We start from the raw sequence: 12,859 nt of genomic DNA, 5'->3' as shown, positions 1-12,859 counted from the left end.
GTCAATCACAACAAATTGTGGAAAATTCTTCAAGAGATGGGAACATGATACCACCTGACCTGCCTCCTGAGGAACCTGTCTGCAGGTCAAGAAGCAACAGTCAGAACTGGACATGGAACAACGAACGGGTTCCAAATTGGGAAGGGAGCACGTCAAGGCTGTATACTGTCACCCTGCTTATTTAACTTCTTTGCAGAGTACATCATGACAAACGCTGAGCTGGAAGACACACAAGCTGGAATCAAGACTGCAGGGAGAAATATCAATAACCTCAGATATGCAGATGACACCACCCTTACGGCAGAAAGCAAAGAGGAACTAAAGAGTCTCTTGACAAAGGTAAAAGAGGAGAGTGAAAAAGCTGGCTTAAAACTCAACATTCAAAAAATGAAGATCATGGCATCTGGTCTCATCACTTCATGGCAAATAGATGTGGAAACAGGGACAGTCTTTATTTTCCTGGGCTCCAGAATCACTGCTGATGGTAACTGCAGCCATGAAATTAAAAGACGCTTGATCCTTGGAAGAAAAGCTATGACCAACTTACACAGCGTATTAAAAAGCAGAGACATTACTTTGCCGACAAAGGTCTGTATAATCAAAGCTACGGTTTTTCCAGGAGTCATGTATGGACGTGAGAGTTTGGCCATAAAGAAAACTGAATGCCAAAGAATTGATGCTTTTGAACTGTGATGTTGGAGAAGACTCTTGAGAGTCCCTTGGACTGCAAGGAGATCCAACCCGTCCATCCTAAAGGAAATCAGTCCTGAATATTCACTAGAAGAACTGATGGTGAAACTCCAATAGTTTGGCAACCTGATGCAAGAGCTGACTCACTGGAAAAGACCCTGATGCTGGGAAAGATTGAAGGTGGGAGGAGAAGGGGACGACAGAGGATGAGATGGTTGGATGGCATCACTGACTCAATGAACGTGAGAGTGAGGAAGCTCGGGAGAGGGTGAAGAACAGGGAAGCCCAGCGTGCCACAGTCCTTGGGGTCACAAAGAGTCAGACATGACTGAGCGATTGAACAACAAGAAACACCCTCCTCCCAAATCCCCTCAATGGACTAAGCTGTGCTCCCGGGCGGTGGGCGTCCTCCAGAAGGAACCCACGGGCAGGCCCAGGGAGTGGGACCCACTCTGCTTCTGGCCCAGGTGCAGGGCACGGTGGCCACAGCTCGTCTCAGGGCACGGTTACATTCGTGAACTTCCTGGGGCAGGGTTGTAAGCAGTCTTGGCAATTAAAACAAGCTGAAAATCAAGCATGAGAAAGACTCTTCAAAAGACCCTGGAGGGAACCACAAAGTTAGTAACAGAACAACCAGGAGGGCTTCACGGGCCACGGGAAGGGTCCATTTCCAGATATGTGGTGCCAGCAGCATCAAGAATCAGAGGGGGGCAGGCGATGCAGGCCCGAGTGCCCCGGACCTCGCTAGGCGGTCGCTAGAGATGCAGGCGAATCAGGCATGGTGCCAAGCAAGCAATGCGAGTTGGGTCTGGCGAAAGCTGTGAGCAGCAGGGCACCGAATCAGGGGTTTCTCAGGTGAGAGACTCAGGGCTCTTTAAATGTGGACAAGACGCTGGGAAAGGGGTGGGGAGCAGGGCCGTGGATACGCTGAGGCCCCGAGGAGGTGGGAAGGGATGGGACTGACACTCGGAGAAGAGGCTGCCCCCCCGGGAGGGTCTCGCGTAGACTGCACAGCGAGGGACCACGACAGCACCGGGCATCTCGGTGAGAAGACCATGTTAACACGGGTCCTCTGAGTCCAAGGGTTAGGGGAGAAGCTACATGAAGCACGTAAAAATTAATCCAGAGCTATGCCTTGCGTGTCCATTCACTGAAAGAGTAACTGACAGTGACCGGGAAATGTAAACACAGCCGGGCCCGGCGTCCTCCCAAAGGAGCACGACCCAGCAGCCCGCCGGGGCTCACACCTGGGTCCAGGCCTGACCCCTCCTCAGCACGACCAGGAGGAATCGACAGGAGCTAGTGAGATTGTGGTCAGCAGAAGAGAGTGTAAAGCTTGTCTACTCGTATTCCAGAACGGGTCAGACAAGGCGCGGTGCTCCAACATTATAAACATGGGCATTTTCCCTCCATCCTGAATACGGGCTGCTTTAAGAGACTCGTGTCCAACCACAGACCAGTAAGGAGAGGGGAGAATGTCCCCCACTCTGTTCTACCTGGGTTTGGGTGTGACACACAAAAGCAAACCTAGTGTGCATGCACACACACACTCACTCGGGAAAAGAAAGAGGACGAAGGAAAGGAGGGGAGAGGAGTTACGGGGAGCAGCCGGGAAGACGTCCTCGGCCAGGAGGTCCGGGTCCCCTCAGCAGGGATGAGCCGCGCCCTGGTCGCCGTGTGAGAGCACCGCACTGCTCCCAGCGGCCCTCTGCCCCGAGGCTCACAGTGAAGCCCCAGTCTGATGGGAAAAGCACCTGAAAGCCTCCAGCAGTGGGGCCTGCTGTCCGACCCCTGGCCGCTACTCCTACAACCGTCAAGGTCATCAAAAACAAGAGGAGCCTGAGAAGCTGCCACAGCCCAGCGGAGCCCAAGGAGACATGACAGCTACATAAACCCAACGTGGGATCCTGGAGAGAAAGAGAGCATTGGGAAAACGAGTGAACTCCAAACAAGTCAAGTTTGGCTCACAGTGATCCACCGTGTCAGCTGTTTGTTCTGACAGGTTCAGGGTTTTTTTTGAAGTGGTACAAAGCAAATGTTATCTGTACACTCTACGTAATGGATACACAGGTGCTCACTACAGAATTCTTTCAACTTTTCTGTTTTGAAATACTGTTGTTTTAAAAGTTGGAAGAAAAAAGAAGTGCTACATTCTAATGGTCATCACTGGCCTCCCTTTGACATAATCAGATTTGACAAAGTACATCTTCTAACAGTAGATGAAGCGTAGTCTGCCAACTCACTGTAGTAGAGACTGCTTACTTTAACATTACAGATGCTTTTAATAGAAGTCAAATTCCTCTAGAGAGCGACTTGGCAGCATCCATCAAAATTCCAAATGCACACACGTCCTGTGAGCCACTCCCAGGAACTTGCGCTGCAGGAGGGCTCATCCCACACAGGGCTCCTCAGAAGCAGTGCTTCACCCCGACCCCAGGGGTGTGTGGGTCCTCACAAAGGGGTGGGGGTGGGAAGAGCCCTGGTGGGCCCACCTGCGCCTAGCGGGTCAAGGCCAGCAGACATCCTGCAAAGCAGCGGACAGCTCTCACCAGACAGAATTACCTGCCCAAAGTGTCACCGTGCCGAGGCCAAGAAAGCCTGGTGTACAAGACACGCGTTCAGATGTGCAAAGATGTTCTCTTTGGCACTGTTTTTCATAAGAAAAGATCAGAAACACCGGAAAGTACTTAAATGAAGATAATCTTTAATAAATGCACCTCAATGTTCACAGCAGCACTGCTCACAGTAGCCAAGACACGCAGGCTCCTGCGCGTCCACCAGCGGATGAAGCGGCGGAGAAGGCGGGGCGCGCACACGAGGGACTGCCACTCGGGCACAGAGAAGAAGCAGATGGCGTCACTTTCAGCAACACGGATGAACCCAGAGATGATCACACTAAGCAAAGTAAGTCCCAAAGAGAAAGACACGCATCGTGACATCACTTACAGGAATCTCAAACATGACGTAAATGGACTTATTTACAAGCCAGAAACCGACTCACAGACACAGAAGACAGATTTATGGTTACCAAAGAGGGAAATGAGTGGGGGGTAAATTAGGAGTTTGGGATTAGCAGACACAAACTCCCACACACCAAGTTAAGCACAAGGCCCCCCTGTGGAGCAGAGGGAACTGCATGCGATGTCCCGGAACAAACTACGATGGAAAAAATATAAACACACACACACACACGTGTAGTGTTTGCATTCAACACACACACCTCTGCACGTGTGAAAGTGTATGTTACAGGCCAGGATTTCTTTACAATACTGCAAGTCAACTACACGTCAGTAAATAAAACAAATATTTATATTCACATAAAAGAATGTTATACAGCTCTAAAAAGGGAATGAAGAAATCATACAATGATAATGTAAAAAATGTGCAAAGTTAAGTGAAAAACAGCAAGATGCACATGGAGTGAAATCTATAAAAAGAAAAACGATAAAATTCTATAAAAAAGAGAAACAATGCACCCATACTTGCTTCTGTAGGCACAAAAATGTAATGGAAGGATCCAGAGGAACTGCTGACAGCTGTGTCCTCCTGTTGGCAGGGGAGCTGGCAGACAGAAGACGGGAGGAGGAAGGAGCTGCTTCGTACCTGCAAATACTTGCCGGTCTTCCGACCCTAAGAATGTATAGCCCACGCGAGGACAAGCGCACCACGCCTGCGGCTTCTCACAGGAACGGGTTACCGTGCTCAGTCCCCACAAGGCGGTCTTCGTTTAGTTTACAGCAGTACAACTTACACTAGAAACTTTAACTGAAATAAAGTTACCACCCACCCCCAGCTGAATCTACAGCTTTGCAGTGAATCAAACTCCTACATTTTATTCTTCAACGAAGTGTAAAACAAGTCTGAATAATTTTCACCAGGATATACAATGTGAGGCTTTATTATGCTCACAGTTTATGACAACAAACCCAGGCGTTTCCTTCCTCTTATTCTTCTCCAGGCCCATTCCACACCATTGCCCTGCTCCAATTTTAAGCTCCAATAGAGGTTTGCAATTGTAGCTAATGAATGCAGATGTGATCAAATACAAAAGTACATTCCCTGTAAAAGAAACAACGCGTTCCAACATACCCTGCTGTGATGAACATGCTCCAAATCGTTAAGATAATACTCCTCAATTGAGAAGGGCTTTCCTTCCACTTCAAAAACGTAAGCTGGGCTCATCTTGTTCTGAACGGGAACAGCAAAGTAATCTGCAAACTCTCTGCAGTTGATGGTGGCTGACATGAGGACAACCTAGAGGAGAGACCGTTGAGAGGACAGAGTGACACCGACGGCGGTGGCGACCGGGAGGCTCGCTAGAAGGCCAGGCTTCTCTTCTTCCAGGAATTCTCAAAGCTTTAATTGAATACTCTGACTCGATCTCCAGCGTAATACAAATTCTTACAATCTAAGAATGCTCAGAGATGTCAACTTTTACAATTTCTCTTCAATTACTTTATCAAGTGAGAAACTACACTTCTCCAATCAAGCTCAATTACAACTATTTACCTAAAAGGACACTTTGCATCAGAGAACTAGTTCAGGACAGAACAAGCTCTAGACGGTGTGTTCCAGAAAGCTGAGGGAGCAGAGCAGCAAAGGGGAAGAGGACAGGGGAGCCAGGAAACCTTGACCCTAAGCGGAGAAACGGGAGGCGCCCAGCAACCAGTCCCAACCGAGTGGGATGGCAGAGGCTCGGGGACTCCCTGCAGGTTTCAGTTTTGCCAGAAAGCAAATCTGGGATGATATCCTGAAGAACTCAGCCATGAATGCCAGAAGCAGCATGCGCAGCCCGCCAGCTGTGCCCTGGAGACGGCAGCAGCACCATGCAGGGTCTCCACCATCCGCCAGGCTCCAAAATGCTAAGCGGGAGGCAGACACAGCTGTCTGCTGACCGTATTTCTGAAGTCTAAGTCTTTGCAGAAAAATAAAAACTTTACACAGACATTATTAATACATTTACTGGGCAGACAGAAAGTCTGTATTTCCCCTCTAATGTCAGATACAAAAGGTCAAAACCCCACTGACCAAGCTCACTCAGAAGCCAGGCTCTGTGAGGCACTGTGGGTGCTCTGAGTGGCCCCCAGGGCACACCTGTCCCAGCAGAGGACTAACGCGTCTGCCGGAGCCGCCAAGCTGGGGCGCTTCAGGGCTTCTGTCTGCCTGAGCGCGAATGGGCACTGCTCACAGCCACGGCTGGCCCAGGCCGCCCCCGCCTCCCGGCCCTGCACCCTCCCCGCGGCTCTCCGCTCATCCCCACAGACGTCTGCTCAGCAGCCTGCCCTGACACCTGCTTGTCCGGGGGGCCCGGGCTGAGTCTGGGCAGCCAGCGGCGACAACAGGGTCTGCAGGCGGGGGACGGCACAAAGCCGGGGCCCTCTGGAGAGCTGGGTGCGGGGCGGAAGCGGGCCCGGAAGGCCCATCTGCCCAGGCTCCTCCTGCATCTAAGGCCCCACGGCAGCTCTCTTTTTAAAAAGGAGTAAGGGAGGAAGTTTCGAGAGTTTCAAAACACTTACTACAAAGCCATACAGAACTTGCCTTCTAGTTTCTTAGCCCAACTACATACACTGTTACAAGGCTCTATATTCAGAAAGCATACGCTTCATATATTTCTTAATAAATCACGACAACACTGACACTGACAAGCCGCTTCCCACTGCGCGTGTGACCAATACCAAACTCCGGAGCACCATTTTCAACAGTGTGGTAGATTTTTAAAAATTCACCAACACTCTTAGCTCTTAAAAAGTAAAAAAAAACAAAAAAAAAACAAAAAACTGTAATCAAGTTATTATCTTACAGTAAAAAATTAGTCTTAAAACGACAATCACGGGTTTCCCTGGTGGCTCCGTCATGAAGAACCCACCTGCCAATGCAGGAGACATGGGGTTCAACCCCCGATCCAGGAAGACCCCACATGCCGTGGAGCCACTAAGCCTGTGGGCCCAACTACTGAGCCTGTGCTCCAGAGCCCAGAACTGCAACCACTGAAGCCTGAGCACCCCAGAGCCACGCTCCCCCACAAGAGAGGCCACCACAGGGAGAGGCCCGCACGCCGCAGCTGGAGAGCAGCCCCTTCTCGTGGCAACTAGACAAAGGCCACACAGCACGGAGGCCCAGCGCAGCCAAACGTAAACAGATAAACAAATTATACTAAAAAGCGACTGTCGAGAAAGGTCTGGTTCTGCTGATTCTCTCCATCTTTCGAAGGTCCTCTTAAGCAGGGAAAGTGAGAGCCTCTCAGTCGTGTCTGACTCTTTGCAAAGTCCATGGGATTCTCCAGGCCAGAATACTGGAGTGGGTAGCCTTTCCCTTCTCCAGGGGATCTTCCAGACCCAGGAATCGAACCAGGGTCTCCTGCATTGCAGGCGGATTCTTTATCAGCTGAGATATCAGGGAAGCCTCTTAGGCACTAAGTCAGCCTCCTGCAAACCTTGGGTTCTACTTCCTCGGCGCCCACCAGGTGAGACTGTGACCCTCCCAAGGCTGACGTCCCCACCCTGGAAGGTGGGGAGGGAGGAAAGTCTCCCTAAGCCGAGAGATGGAACACGTGCAGACAAGGTACCATATGGTCTAGCGGGCACCCGCTTTCCAGAGACAGCAAGTCCTCCCACAGCCCTTCCCATGGTGAATGACTGCACCAGCCACCACCGCTCCGGGAGACTCCTGCATAGCAGAGCTGGGCTGACCTGTGTCTAGACTGCGTAGTAATTATAAACCCTCTGCTACTCTGGTCAAGTTCATGTCCTCATTCTTCCTGTTCAGATAAAATGTAAATAACGTTGGCCATTCCCACAGACTTTTGGTTAGCTTCTAACACAAGTCTCCTATAGAAGCAAGGCACATGACCACTAACCTCAGTGCGACTCAGTGCTGCTTACAGAACGGAGGTGACAGAGTCACATTCCCTCCAGCTCTGGTTTTCATTCAGCCCAAAGTTGTGCTCTAACACCCAGCATTTCATTATTTTCTGCAGCCTGGAGAATATTTTACAATTTAATGCAACCTAACAACCAAAAACTCTTCCACAGTCTGATCCTAAGAGAAGGTCCTCTGGCCAGCTTCCTAGCAAGATCTGGAGGACTACAGAGACAATGATTTTAAGAGTCACTGCTTTCAACCGTTTCTACTGAACAAAACTGCATGATAAATCTTAACCCTGAATATTTCAGTTACTCACGAAATCAACTTTACCTTCACAAAACGTGAATTTGTTCTTAAAAGTTTGCGGACAACTAGCAACAGGAAATCCATTTCTTCAGTTCGCTCGTGTACCTACAAAATAAGAAGGGAGGCCCCCACGGGGGGAGGCACCCGTCAGTGCGGAGTGACCGGGGGTAAGGGGCTCACCGCCGCGCCCAGGGCCGGGGTCAAGGCTCCGCGATGGACGTCGCCACTCAGCCCCTAAACCAGGACGTGCAGAAGAGGCATGTGGGTCACTGTCTCCCCTCCATCCCCAGGGTTCCCGGTAGGGCCCAACTGGCATCCGGGCAGGAGCACGTCTAGCATTCTCAGCCCCGCCCACTCAATGCCAACAGCGCCCCCAGTCCCCGACACAACACAGAGCAGCCTCCCGTGGCCGCCCCCAGCCCACGGCCCTTGCCCCGGGCCCATCTGCACTGCGACCGGAGCAGGTGTGCGGGGCAGCAGGCCGCCTGCCCGGCAGGGCGGGAATTGACAGGAGGCCTGGGAAGAGCTGGCTTGGCAGGAGCAGGCAGGGCAGGGCTGGGGAGGAGCAGAGGGCAGCAGGGAGCCTTGCAGGAGCGTCTGGGACATGGGGCTTCGGGGCCCCAGGGGAAACTGCCCCGCGCAGCCCCGCTCAGACAGCAGCCTTCCAGCCGAATGCCCCCACCCCGGGGACTGCCCACCCTAGCCGTGCCTACCCCCACCAGCTAATGCCAAGGGCTGAGTCACGTATGGGGCATCTCAGACTGAGCCAGGCTGCCCCGGGCACAGGGCACAGGGGATTCCTCCCTGGGCCATGTCTCTGCCGACGCGGAGACAAGCTCCTGAGTTTCAAAGAGGGAGGCCCCTTCTCCGCAGGGCGAGAGACCCCACTACTGCTTCTCTGGCCGGACACCTTAGCAACCTAACTCTCGTTCTCTCACCAAACTCAGTGTTGAGAGCAGCGCCTCAACACGAACATGCTGCCTTGGACTTGAGAAGCAAAAACAAAGGCTCAGTGAAGAGCCCCAAGGGGGCCCTCCTCAGTTCCGAGGCCCCCGGCCCCCACGCCATCCTGACGAGCCGCCACAGCTCAGACTTCACACAATCGCTTCTCCCGCTGCTGGAGGCCAGGCTGCCCCTCCAGCCCGAGGACCCACTTGGCCCTCCACCCCAGGGTCCCCAGGGTCCTCTCGCCAACCCCAACACCTCAGCAGACATCTGTCCCCCCAGCAGAGAGGTTGAGAGCAGAAACTACAGCTTCTCCAACTTTATGACCTCAGCACCTAATGAGGCAGGTACTCTACAGATGTTTACTGAATGAATGATTCACCTGAAGTGAGTTTATTCTCTTTCCAGAGCTAAGAAGTTAAGGACATGACCATTCCATTCCCTGCTTATTTAACTTATATGCAGAGTACATTACGTGAAATGCCGGACTGGATGAAGCACAAGCTTGAATCAAGATTGCCAGGAGAAATATCAATAACTTCAGATATGCAAATGATACCACCCTTATGGCAGAAAGGAAAACTAAACAACCTCTTGATGATGGTGAAAGAGGAGAGTGAAAAAGCTTGCTTAACACTCAACATTCAAAAAATGAAGATCATGACATCCAGTCCCATCACGTCATGGCTAATAGATCAGGAAAAATGGAACAGTGACAGACCTTATTTTCTTGGGCTCCAAAATCACTGCAGATGGTGACTGAAGCCATGAAATCCAAAGATGCTTGGTCCTTGGAAGAAAAGCTAGGACAAACCTAGACAGAGCATTAAAAAGCAGAGACATCACTTTGCCAACAAGGTCCATCTAGTCAAAGCTATGGTTTTTCCAGTAGTCATGTACAGATATGAGAGTGGGACCTTAAAGGCTGAGTGCCAAAGAATCGATGCCTTCTAACTATGGTGCTGGAGAAGACTCTTGGGAGTCCCTTGGACTGCAAGCAGAGCAAACCAGTCAATCATAGAGGAAATCAACCCTGAATATTCACTGGAAGGACTGATGCTGAAGCTCCAATACTTTGGCCACCTAATGCAAAGAGCCAACTCACTGGAAAAGACCCTGATGCTGGCAAAGACTGAAGGCAGAAGAAGGGGTTAACAGGATGAGATGGTTGGATGGCATCATCGACTCAATGGACATGAGTTTGAGCCAACTCTGGGAGGTGCTGAAGGACAGGGAAGCCTGGCGTGCCGCAGTCGATGGAGCTGCAGAGTCGGACGCACTGAACAGAGGCAGCATTCCATCTCCAGCCGCCTGGCTGCCTTCACATCACCCCACACAGCACAAACAATATTCTTTGTAAACATAAAACCTCAGGCCTATCCAAATCTGTTCATTCTTTAAGCAAAGTTACCACAGTGCCAAGTGACAAGACGCTCCCGTGGGGGCAAGTTCCCGCAGAGTGCAGCTGATGTGTTCAGCTACCATCACGCAGCTTCAGGAGAGAATGAAGCCAATACCACAGTGCACACAGGCTTGCCCACATCATTCAGGTGTGCGTGTGCAGAAACACCTCCTTACACAGTCAGAAAGATGCTGGATCCACAGAGATAAACAGAAGCGTGAGCAGCAGAGACTCTGGAGTAGGTTACCCAGGGTGAGCCTTGCCATGCCACCTGGAGGCCTGAGTGAAAGGCTCAGTGACTAACGGCGACTCCTGTGAACTTTATCATACTGACACCACCTTTGGGCACACCGCCTAAGTTTGATTTCATCACCACCTAAAGACACTCAAAACTGCCAAAAGTCGTGAAGAACATATGAACCACACTGCACATCCCACTGTAGTGCAAAGAACAACAGATGCCCCGCATGTCCCTGTCCCAAATACCCGCGAGTGCTGCCAAACAGGCAGGCGGACACGACCTGGGAAACGCACCCACTCAGCTTTACCTGCAGTACCAATGGAAGAAATTCTCACACGCTGCGGGGTGGGAAGTCACTCTGGCTTATACATGACACGGCTTGGACTTCACACTAATTAGAGCAGCCGTGTGTTGTGACCCGGCACACAAGCTTTGTGTATCTTCTTTGTCCACTAACAAAGAGGATGCATTTCAAAGTCAAAACGGAGTAACTGCAGTTCAGTCATCCAGGGTGGAGCAGGGTGCCCACTGCGGACACGAGTCCAGACTGGCCCTGGAGCCCCGAGGATCCGCATGTCCCTGACTGTACCGGACTCCCGGCCTCCACCCGCTCTCTCAGACGCTGTCTGCCAGCAGCAACGCCACGGCCTCAGGCCTCCGCTAGCTCTGCAGCCGTCCAACCCCAAGCAACCCCCTAGCACCCTTCCTTCTCCCCGGCTCCGATCCTAACTCTTGACAGCAGCTTGCGTTACGTTTCTGTCTTTGCCTTTCCAGGCCCCCACCTTGTAGCCCAGAACACAACTCAAGTGTCTCATGAATCTGGGTCTCCCGGGCAATCGGCATCAGTTTGGCTCAAAGAGCACCCTTCTCTATTCCTGTTATAGACTATTTACTCATGATTCCCGCTGACAGCACGTTTCGGTTCCATGCTGATCACACACGCACCAGGAGAGTGGGGAGACCTGCCCGAGAGGGCCGCGCAGAGGCCCTCACTCCAGCCTCTGTCAGGCGCTCCAGCGCCACCTCACGGCCTCCCACAGATCCCACTTATCTGCTGTTTCCAAGGCCTCAAGAAACCAGTGAAGCTTCTCGAGGCATAACTACTGCTGAGGTTTAAAACTCCAGAGTCTAGGGAGAGTTACTTCCAGAGCTTGTGGCACAACTGTTTGAACACAACATCACTTCACCTCAAAAAACCCTAGTTTAACATTTAAACAAAATTGGGAATCCCCTGGAGGTCCAGTGGATAGGACTCAACACACAGTAGAGAGGGCACAGGTTCTACCCCTGGTTGGGGAACTAAGATTCCCCACAAGCCCCATGGCACAGCTAAAAGAAGACAGAATAAAGTCAAATCAAATTAAAATATTCTATCCTTACGGAGAAAAGTTGAGACAGCTAAGATTGGCACAAAAAAAGGGTTCACAGTACATTATTAGGGATTTTTTTTTTTAGAAAAGTGAATAGGTTAATATCTATTCATTTTCTTAAAAGATGTTTTTATTGTTCTTATTGTTCTTGTTTTATTAGATGGAAAGTATCTGTAAGGTGCTGAAAACACCTACAGACAAGTAAAGTTCTTTTAATTGTCTGATGTGGCTAATACTCCAAACCAGGGTCAGCAGGCGTTCCCTGTAAAAGGCCAGAGGGCAAATATGTCCAGCTTCACGGAACAAATGGCCCCGTCCCAACTACCCATCTCTTCTGCAGTAGCCTCACAGCACTCATAAACGCAGCGAAACTGTGTGCCAACAAAACTTTATTTACAGAAATGGGCCAAATTTGGCGTGAGGGCTGCAGTCTGCCAACCCCTGGTCTAAACAAGGAATCTCTGCATTCTCCTCAACCTCCTCACCCATGTTTTGGAAGTAAGAGCAAAGGATAAAAAGAGCCAATCAACTTGCATGAGTAGAATAAGCCGATATAGACTCAAAGAACTTTCTGACACTTTATAAGTAACTTGTACTGTGTTCTCTCATCAAATGAAAACACAGCGTAAGAGCAGAGCACTTACTTCATCAATGAAGACGTGTGTGAACTCCACCAAGCTCTTGGCACTCACTATCTTCTGGAGCAGGACTCCCGTTGTCATATAAATTAACTTGGTGTCTTCTGTCGCTATTTTTTCCAACCCTACCTACAATTGGGGAAGGAAAAAAAAGAGAATTTTCTATTTAAATGATTTACATTTAACTACAAAGAAAGCAATGTTAATTTCATAATGAAGGTAAGAAAGGGAACAAAAAATTATCATATAATGCAAAAAATATAACAAACTAACAAATTCTCAAATTGATTTTCCTTCTCCTTCTTTGGTGATGAGGGGAGAGACTGGCTTATCTAGTCATACTGCCCATATCATTTTGATGTTGAGATGACTATATATGAAGACCTCTTCAACATAAAGATAT

General features: G+C 50.3%; 1 protein-coding gene across 2 annotated transcripts in view; it reads right to left on the bottom strand.

Annotated features, from left to right (window-relative positions):
- TDRD9 (tudor domain containing 9) overlaps nucleotides 1-12,859 on the bottom strand; it is a 111,744-nt gene that overhangs the window by 71,472 nt on the left and 27,413 nt on the right. For both annotated transcript variants that reach the window (XM_070775833.1, XM_070775834.1), the window contains exons 5-7: nucleotides 12,463-12,585; nucleotides 7,885-7,965; nucleotides 4,780-4,944 (exon numbers count right to left, since the gene is read on the bottom strand). In XM_070775833.1, coding sequence (XP_070631934.1) covers nucleotides 4,780-4,944; nucleotides 7,885-7,965; nucleotides 12,463-12,585 — 369 coding nt within the window. The remainder of the gene's footprint in view (nucleotides 1-4,779; nucleotides 4,945-7,884; nucleotides 7,966-12,462; nucleotides 12,586-12,859) is intronic.

This window comes from Bos indicus, chromosome 21 (genome assembly GCF_029378745.1).
Source record: "Bos indicus isolate NIAB-ARS_2022 breed Sahiwal x Tharparkar chromosome 21, NIAB-ARS_B.indTharparkar_mat_pri_1.0, whole genome shotgun sequence".
NCBI classification, from domain to species: domain Eukaryota; kingdom Metazoa; phylum Chordata; class Mammalia; order Artiodactyla; family Bovidae; genus Bos; species Bos indicus.
The sequence above is the reverse complement of the archived record's forward strand: the minus strand, read 5'-3'. Positions and strand labels throughout refer to the sequence as shown.